General features: G+C 54.0%; 1 protein-coding gene across 1 annotated transcript in view; it reads right to left on the reverse strand.

Moving 5' to 3' along the window:
• The window catches only part of LOC143695915 (uncharacterized), a 243,196-nt gene that overhangs the window by 140,733 nt on the left and 92,283 nt on the right, over positions 1–10,180 (reverse strand). Inside the window, 1 exon segment of the mRNA XM_077191112.1 lies at positions 9,791–9,965. Coding sequence (XP_077047227.1) covers positions 9,791–9,965 — 175 coding nt within the window.

Here is a 10,180-nt window from a genome sequence, read left to right on the forward strand (position 1 = left end):
TTTGTTCTCCCTGGTTTCTGTCCACAGCTCAGTGCGTGAGGGAGGAAGGACAAGGAGAGGAAGAGACAGGGAGAAGGGAAAAGGAAAAGGCAGGAGGAGAGGAAGGAGATGGGAAAGGAACATAGATGGACGTAGGACAGAATGAGGAGAAGAAGGAGGGTGGACAAGGAGAAGATGGGATTTGCCTCCATGCCAGAGGGAAGGGGAAGGAGATCCCCCCCAGTCCATCCCTGGCAGGATGGCGTTGGCAGTGAGGCTGTCCTGCAGCAATGCTGGGCTGGGAGATGGAGCAGCAGGGAGGGGAAAGGGGCAGTGATTCCTCCTGTCCTGCCTGGCTGTCCCAGTCTGGAGCGTCCTGGCGCTGCCGAGGCCCTTGGAGCGTCCGGCACTCAGGAGCCCGGAGCTCACGGCTCCTTTATAAAGCTGACAAAGTCGGCAGGATGAGTCTGTGTATGCTCTGCAGCAAACTGGGTTTATTGGTACAGGAACAGGGGACAGGTAAGGTTCATCTACAACCGGCAACTGTTCATGCACTTTAACAATGACGTGGGTGAGTACAAGGACCGGGAGAGATCCCTCAGCAAATCCGGCACGGGCACAACAGACCCGGCCTGGGCACATGGAGGGAATTTATTACCAACCAAATCACAGCAGCACAAGGAGAAGGGAAAGAAATCTCTCCAGCACCTTCCCCTTACCCAACGGGGATCACCCAGAACAGGGGTCACCAGGGCTCTGCCCAACGGGGATCACTGGGGATCATCCAGCACAGATCCTCCCATGGGGGATGGAGCTGGAGCAGCGCACGAAGCTCTTCCCACACTCGGGACACTCGCAGGGCCTCTCCCTGGTGTGCAAGTGCTGGTGAGTGACGACCTCTGAATCCTGCGGCTGCGCTGATTGCAAGAGACCCGGCTGCTCACAGCCCAGCACGCAGTCTGGGTGCTTGCCCGACTCGGAGTCGGGTCCGCACCTGTGGGTCACAGCCTCACAAGAGAGCGATAGCCACAAAGCGCGCAGAGACGAAGAGAGGACTCAGGCAGTGAAGGGAGAAACGTTGGATTTATTGACCAACAAATGGGAGAACTGAGGGAAGCTACAGGGAGCAAGGTAGGGGGAAGCTGCCTGAGCGAGGAGCAACTGGGATGTAACAACTTATAAAGGCAGGGGGTGGGGATGGGTGTAAACTTCCAACAACAAATCTGGACACAGAAACTTGGATACATACTAAAAGTGACAGAACAGGTTAACAAATCAAGGAAAAATTGAGGAGGGGCCCCAGCCCCTGACCAATCACCCGACGCCTTGGAGAGAAGAGCCTAGAAGAAGAGGATGGGTCGCCGGGTGACGGACAAGGGGACTGGGGAGGGGAAAACTTGGATACATGAAAGAAACCATAGCAACACAGGAGGGGCGAAAGGATTGACATAAAACTGCTCGAAGCAGGGGAATTCCAAGACAAAACCATTAATACTTAGGATGGGGGGGCTGGAGTGAACCAAGAACAAGACACCACATCTCCCCCTTTTTTGTTTAAAAAGAAGAGGGGAGAGCGGAGGGACAAACTCTTTCAATTGAACAGTCTTTGGGATAAACTTAAAACAACTCAGTCTCTGAGGGGAGCTGCTCCGGGAGCACTTCCTTCTGAGGCGTTGGGGTCGTCGGAGGGATAGCTGTCTTCTGAGTGGAAAGAGTTTTCTTCCCATGAGTTTTCTTCAGGAAAATTGCTTGCTTGTTGTAGATGTAAGACTTCTGGGGTTTCAAGTAATTTGGCAACAAGCCTCTTGAAGCAGCCCCAAAGAATTGCCCCTGAGATCAAAATAATGATTAAAGTAAAACAAACATAAACGACGGATTTCAAGACTGACCCGACCCAGCCCGACAGCCCCCACCCTGAAAACAAGTCTCCTAGCCAGTCTGCAGTCTGTTGCTTGATGTTAGAAAGGAGGCCACGCATCTTGTCAATGGCGACTCTTGCATCTTCGGCTCGGGAGGACAGGTTCATGCAGCAAAGGCCTTCGAATTCCTCGCATTTATGATTGTGAAGCAACAATAGAAAATCTATTGCTGCTCTATTCTGCAAGGTCGCCTGCCGTGTCATTTTCTCATCATATAGGAGGTCGGAAAGGGCGGCTGAGGTAAAATTGGCTTGTTTCTCCACCCAACACTCTAGGCGGGCCAATTCGCCTAGAGACTTTGCGATAGACACCCACGGCAAAAAGAGGGTGAGTGCTACGATTTTTGGCTTAGCCCAATGCTCAACGACTGAGTCACAGTCTGGGTCAAGATCTTTTAGGTCTCTTTTTGCGCGGGCCGAATCAGAGGTCGAATTCAGGCTGAGACTCTTGTTTCTCCAATCATAAATTTGAGTAATGTTGGGGGTCAACAGCGACAGCCGACCAAATGCGCAAGGGCCTCCTATGTGGTGAGAGGGGATGCCTGCCCAAGCTCGGTCTCCGCAAATGAAAAAAATGCCCCGGGGGAGGGCCATCGGCTTCCCGCCCGGGGTGGAAGAGAGTGGAACCTTAATGGGTTTCTTGCACCACCGGGCGGCCTGATACCTAGGATCGGACGGGTTCAGGACCGTGTACCCTTTCTCTCCAGGACGGGGGGTAAATCGAAACTGAATGCAAACAGGGGCAGCTGCGGAGCCGAGCAAATGGAGCTCTTGGGGTTCGGAGTCTAAAGGGACAAGGCCTCGGACTCCGTCTCTCCAGGCGCTCCAGAAGGTTGCGATAGCTTCGCGGGTGGTGGACAACGAAAAGGCATAATTAAAAGGAGGGGGTAACTCTGAGGGGGGGAGAGGGATCCCCACAAGGCAAGACGACATCGGGTCCTTTGCCGCGCCGGTGTCTACGCAGAGGTGATCTTGTCCTAGGGCCTCAGCAAGAGTTCGCCAGACGTTTGCCTTGGGCTGGGGGACGATCCACGCGTTGATGGCAAGCTGCGTGGACCACAGGGTGGTGGTAAACAGGAGAAGGCCGGTCAGGGTTGGTGCCATGTCTAAACGAAACTGAAAAATACAGTGTTAGAAACATCAGGAACTCAAGGGTCGGACAGATCTGCATTGAACAGGCAGCAAATTTCTGGGATAACATGAGGAAAGTCAGGGGGCCTCTTCTTCCGCCTCCAGTGAGCGACTTGGACTTGGCTGACGGTTGCCTTGTGCTTCGTTCCTTTGGGTACATAAGGCCGTACCCATTTTGAGGGGACCCACTTCGGGCCTGAGGGAGTGGAAACGCAAGCGTAACCTCTCCCCCAGGTCACAAGATCAAATGGTCCCTCCGTCTTCCAGGTCTCCGGATCCTTGACGAGGACCGGAGGCCTGGATTCAGGCTGCAGTTGATTGTGTTTCCCGAAGTGCCGTACCATTGGAGGATTGAGGTTCTCGAACGAGCAGTTCAGGAAATTAAGCGTGAACATTGCTCGTGCGAGACGGATGTGGGGAGGCTCTACCTTCATCGCCATTTTCTGATGTTCGAGAACCTTTTTCAGGCTCTGGTGGGCCCTCTCCACCATGGCTTGGCCTGTCGGGGAATAGGGGATGCCTGTTTTATGTTCTATTCCCCATTGTTGCAGGAACTGGCGCAATTCCTTGGACGTGTACGCTGGCCCGTTGTCTGTTTTGATGAGTTTGGGGATGCCCAGGACAGCGAATGCCTGAAGCAGATGCTTCATGCAATCAGCCGCCCTCTCACCTGTGTGGGCGGAAGCATAGATAGCGCCGGAAAAGGTGTCGATAGAAACATGCACAAAGCTCAACCGGCCAAATGCAGGGATATGCGTGACATCTGTTTGCCACACTTCGCAGCTTGACAGCCCTCTAGGGTTTGTCCCCAGGCTCATAGATGGCATCTGGTGGGACTGACACTGGGGACATGTCGCCACAATCGCCCTGGCCTGTTCGCGTGTGAGGTGGAACTGGCGAACCAGACCAGGAGCGTTCTGGTGGAATCGCTGGTGACTAAGTTTGGCCTGTCCGAAAAGATCAGGGAGCGGGGCCACCTGAACAGGAGAGGCAAGGGCGTCTGCACGCCTGTTGCCTTCCGCAATGAACCCTGGCAAATCAGTGTGAGACCGGACATGCATCACGTAGAAGGGTTGCTCTCGGTGGGAGACTAGTTTGACAAGCTTCGAGAGCAATTCAAAAAGTCGGATGTTTGAGACGTCTTGAAGGATAGCACTCTCTGCTCTGGACACTACACCGGCTACGTATGCCGAATCTGTGACCAAATTAAAAGGCTCCGAGAACTTCTCAAATGCCCTAACGACAGCATCCAACTCGGCTACTTGTGGCGAACCTTCTACCACGGCAATGTCTGCCTCCCACTGTCGAGTTTGAGGATTCCGCCAAGTCACTACTGACTTGTGGGATGCTCCGGATGCGTCTGTAAAAACAGTTAGGGCATCGAGCGGGACTCTGCTCTGAATAGATTTGAGTGTTAACGTAAATTCTTGGTTGAATAATTTGTGGGCCGGCCGATTGACAGAAATTTGGCCGGTGTAACTATCCAGAGCTAACTGAAGCATTTCGTTGGTTTCGAAGACATTCTCAAACATCCTCATTTTGAGGTGGCCCGATTCGAATTTAATAGGGACGTGAATGCATTCCAAGTCCACACCTGCCAGCTCCCTGATCCGCGATCTCGCTTTCCGGATCAGGTCTGCCACCAGCTCAAGTGGCTGTGTCATTCTTTTGGGCCGGTGATGGCTGAGGAACACCCACTCTATGATTAAGAGGGGGTCCTCTGAGCTCTGGCCCTTACTTTTCCTGATGTTATTGTCCCACTGAAAAAGCAACCCGTGGAGGTGTGGCAACTTCCCCAGGACGATAAAACGAAAGGGCAGGCCCGGTTGGTAACGGTGGGCCTGTCTGGCTGCAATTGAGCTTTGGATCTTTTCCAGCGCTGCCTGGGCTTCCGGGGTAAGGGCCCTGGGAGAACAGAGCTCCTCTCCCCCTTTCAACAAATTGAAAAGGGGGGCTAGGTCTTCAGTTGGAATTCCCAGCCAGGGTCTTACCCAGTTCAAAGACCCACACAGCTGATGGACATCAGCCAAACTCTTGATGTTTGTTCTGATTGCCAATTTTTGAGGAACAATGGTCCTCTTTGTGATTTCAAGGCCAAGGTACTTCCAAGGCGGCATCCGTTGAATTTTGTCTTGCGCCAATTCAAATCCTGCAGCAATCAACGCATTGGTTGTCAGGTCAAGAGCATGGGCTAGCAAGTCATCGGTCGGCGCACAAATCAAAATGTCATCCATGTAATGATGGATGATGACGTCCCCCACTGCTGCACGGATCGGGGACAACAGGGAAGCGACATACCACTGGCAGATCACAGGGCTGCATTTCATGCCTTGAGGAAGAACTGTCCAGTGGTAGCACTTGCCTGGGGCTTCACGATTGATGGAGGGAACCGTGAAGGCAAAACGCGGTGCATCTTCCGGGTGTAGGGGAATCTGGAAAAAGCAGTCTTTTATATCAACAACGGCCAGATTCCAATTTCGGGGGAGCATTGCTGGGGAGGGCATCCCTGGTTGAAGAGACCCCATGTCTTTTATGATGGCATTAATTTGCCTGAGGTCGTGCAAGAGTCGCCACTTATCTTTGTTAGGCTTTTTGATAACAAAAACTGGGGAGTTCCAGGGCGACATGGACTCTACCAAATGACCTTTTTGCACTTGTTCTTGCACGAGCTCGTTGAGCGCCGCTAATTTTTGTTTATTGAGCGGCCACTGCGCCACCTGGACTGGTGTATCTGACTGCCAATTCAATTTCCAGGTGGGGCGCTCTTCAGTGGCCGCTGCCCGAAAAACCTGGGGAGCTGCTGGTAGGTCAATTTTGGCTCCCCACTGGGCCAAGAGGTCTCTTCCCCACAGGGGCTCTGTATAATCTAAAACGAATGGACGGACGGAAGCCAATTGTCCGTCTGGCCCCGTAATTTGCACAACGCTCCTTGATTGTCTAGCTAATTGAAGGCCCCCTACACCACGAATCCACCCTGGAACGTTTTGCAGATCCCAATGCGACGGCCATTCCCAAGAGGGAATGACTGTGACATCTGCCCCTGTGTCTAAAAGGCCGTACATTGCGACTTTCTCCCCTCCTTTGGAAAGCATACACATAACTTTGGGTTTTTCTTGTCCAAGGGCTTGGGCCCAGGCTACCGAATGTTGCTGTAGTAAATTGTGTTGAGCTCTCAGTGAAGATGTGGTGGTTGGGTTCTGCTCTGCCACACGAATGGCTTGAGCGATGATTTGCCCCTTGGGCAGGAAGAGAGGAGGACAGACACAGTGCAGCAGGAGTGAGAATTGTTCCAGGCCAGCCGGTAGCAGACCTGGGACAATACTCACCCCTGGTGGGGTCGTCTTTGTGTCACCAAACACGACAAACTTACAGCTCACCCGCTCCCAATCCTCCGGGCACTCAGGAAGCACGGTCACTTGGTGGAATTCTGCAGAGCGGAGATGGATCGGCTCTGCGAGCTGCAACCTGCAGGACGAAACACAAGACAAGGTAGTTAAAGATGGCTGAGATTGGTAGAATGTCAAGTCCGGTAAATGGTCAAAGTCGGTGGATGGAGGCTGGCTCCCTTCATCCTCCCCCCTCCCTCCAGATGTCAAAGCACCAAGGACTGCCTCCTGATTTCTGTCTTGGCGCAGGGGGGCACTGCGCTGCCATATCAGTTTTTTTGAGGTGCCCTTCCTGGGGCTCCCTGTTGCTGCCTTTTAAATTCGTAGAATTGTTTTCTCAATGGGCACTGGGGCATCCAGTGCCCAACCTTGCCACATAAGTGGCAAGGCGCAGCGGGTGGAGCGGAAACAGGGGTAGGTGGTTGTTCTGTCCCTTGGAGGGCTGGGCAGCACTCGGCAGATGGACCGGCTTCTTCCGCGGCGGCGGCAGCTTGTGGAGATGGCGGCTTTGGACGACGAATGACTGTGGGTGGTGCACTGGCAGCTGACGGAACGAGGACCTTTTTCCTGCACACTTCGAGCATGTCGCGGAGAGTGCGAGGCGGCTCCAGGGGGAGGCTATTGATGGCTTCGCGGCAGGCTGGGTTAGCGTTCAGAAACGCTACTTGCTTCAGCACTTCAGACTGCACGCTCTCGCCTTCCACTTGACTGTTGACTGAACGTCGGAGCCGCTCTACAAACTCAAGGAAAGGTTCCTCTGCGCCCTGCAAAACTCGAGTATACGGAATTTGAGGCGCTGCCGCCCGCAACTCCAAGAAAGCTTTTTCAGCTGCCTTGGCAGTCTGCTGTAGCGCCTCTATTGGGATGGTCCTTGCTTGAATGTGACCATCGGCCCAGTCTCCGGTTCCTAAAAGGTGGTCAATGGAAAGCACTTCTCCCTCAGTGCTAAGGCGGGAGTTCGGGCTATTCCATAGGGATGGGAGCACTCTTAGGACTTCTTTTCTCCATGCCCCCTCCCAGAGCACTTGCTCTGAGGTGTTGAGGAGGCAGGAGAAAACTCTACGGAGATCGGCTGGTGTGATTACCGACTCCGAGAGGACGGCCTGAAGGAGTCCCCGAAAATATTCGGAGTCTCGCCCGAACTCTTTTTGGGCTTTACACAACTCTTTCATAGAAGAGTGGGAGAAGGGGACCCACTGCGCCAGCGTCACGCCTTCCCCCACTGGGTGAAACGCAACCGGGGCGGCTGATGGGATGGCAGCCGGTCCCAGCTTCCGGATTCCCACGCTCTCCCCCCCTCCCAAATCGTGGGAAACGGAAGAGGAGGCGTGAGAACCGGAAGCGGAGGAGGCGGAGGCGTGGCGTGAGAGCTGGGTGGGAGGATCTACAGCAGAGTGTCTTGCCCCTTGGGAGGAGCTTGCCGGCCCCAAAAGGAAATCTGGAGGTGGTGGGAAATGAGGAGAAGGGGGCGGAGTCGGGGGAGGAGATGGAGGAGGAGGAGGAGGAGAAGGGGCTGGACGGGGCGGAGTAGGGGAAGGGCAGGATCTGGGGATGGAGCAAGAGGGATGATGGGAAGAAGAAGGGAGTTTTCCCGCCTGAACCACACAGTCTCCGCCATCTTGTGACTTAAAGTCGCCATTTTGATGAGGAGACTGAAACTGAACTTTGGGTTTTGTAACTGGGGTGGTGGAAGTAGGAGCGAGGGGTATAGGATCAGGCTCTCTGAGAGACTGGCCAGGTCTCACAGGGCAAGGGGACTGAGCCGAGGGGAAACCCAGGGAATGGTGGACACCTGGCGCGGGGCTGACGCGGTCTGCTTTCCCCCGGGACTCGGTACGGGAAGGAGGGCGACAGGGACGAGGGATAGGAACAGAGGGTCGGGGAGAACTGGGGCACGAACGGGGGTTTGGTGGCTGCTTCGAGGGATCAGATTTTTGTCTCAGAGCTTGAAGGAGAAGTGAAATCCAATAGAAATGTTTTTCAAAGGAACGTTCTCCAGTCTGGATATTTCTCTGCAGTCTATGCTGCACTTTCTTTAGGAAAGCAGGGTCCAGAACTGAGGCAGGAGAAACGTCAGGGAAGTTCGAAAACAGCCACTGAATTAAACTCTTAATTTCTTTCTTATTAACCTTGACTTTCCCTCCCCCCAGGGATCCCACAACTTGGTAATAGACTCCCTTCTGGGATGCAGACAATTTCGCACCCATCCCTCGGAGATGTTAACTGGGGAGGTCTGCAACCCAACTCAACCCAAACGTTGCAGGAAAGCGTTAAAGAAACTGAAAGTAAAAGGTAGAAAAGGGGGTCCCAATCCGGCCCTTACCCCAAAAGAGAGAAATAGAAAAGCAAGAAATCGGAATGAAACCGAGAGGGGTAAGGTGGTGACACCGAAAACGGCCACAAGAAACTCACCCTGTCGGCGGGACGAACCAAAACTGCAACGCAGGGGAGGCTCTGCACGCAGGACAGTCTCTCTGGATGCTGGAGAGGGCGCTGTCCTTATCTCCTAGGAGCACCACTCTCTAAAACAAGAGCGTGCTACACTGAGGAGTGGCTTGTCGCTCAATAGGATTTGTAATCCAAATACGAAAGGCGGTCAGATACAGGTCCAGATCACAGTCCTCTGGGACGATCCCAGGCGATCACAGCAGACGCGTCCAGACGCTGCTTTTGGCCGCCCCACGTTGGGCACCAAGCCTGCGGCTGCGCTGATTGCAAGAGACCCGGCTGCTCACAGCCCAGCACGCAGTCTGGGTGCTTGCCCGACTCGGAGTCGGGTCCGCACCTGTGGGTCACAGCCTCACAAGAGAGCGATAGCCACGAAGCGCGCAGAGACGAAGAGAGGACTCAGGCAGTGAAGGGAGAAACGTTGGATTTATTGACCAACAAATGGGAGAACTGAGGGAAGCTACAGGGAGCAAGGTAGGGGGAAGCTGCCTGAGCGAGGAGCAACTGGGATGTAACAACTTATAAAGGCAGGGGGTGGGGATGGGTGTAAACTTCCAACAACAAATCCGGACACAGAAACTTGGATACATACTAAAAGTGACAGAACAGGTTAACAAATCAAGGAAAAATTGAGGAGGGGCCCCAGCCCCTGACCAATCACCCGACGCCTTGGAGAGAAGAGCCTAGAAGAAGAGGATGGGTCGCCGGGTGACGGACAAGGGGACTGGGGAGGGGAAAACTTGGATACATGAAAGAAACCATAGCAACACAGGAGGGGCAAAAGGATTGACATAAAACTGCTCGAAGCAGGGGAATTCCAAGACAAAACCATTAATACTTAGGATGGGGGGGCTGGAGTGAACCAAGAACAAGACACCACAGAATCCCATTTGAAGCTCTTCTGACATTCCAAGCACTCATACAGGGCCATTCCCCAGTGTGGATCTTGTGGTGCTTGCTCAGGTCGGAGGTCCCACTGAAGCTCTTCCCACATTCCCCACACTCCCAGGGCCTCTCCCCAGGGTGGATGTTCAGGTGTTCCATCAGGGTGGAGCTGTAGCTGAAACCCTTCCCACATTCCAAGCATTTGTGGGGCTTCTCCCTGCCATGAGGCTTCTCCACCAGCTCTGAGCTCTGGCTGGATCTCAGGCCGCCTTCCTGGCTCAGGGGGGCTCTTTCCTCCCTGCAGCTCCCTGGGCTGGGTTTGCAGCCCCTCCTCGTGCGGAATGTCTGGGCCTTTTCCTCCTCCTCCATCTGGCCACAGCTTGGGAATGACAGACCCTGGTTTGGGGAAACCAATGTGGGAGCGCCTTGGAGT

Source organism: Agelaius phoeniceus, chromosome 27, assembly GCF_051311805.1.
Source record: "Agelaius phoeniceus isolate bAgePho1 chromosome 27, bAgePho1.hap1, whole genome shotgun sequence".
Lineage (NCBI taxonomy): Eukaryota > Metazoa > Chordata > Aves > Passeriformes > Icteridae > Agelaius > Agelaius phoeniceus.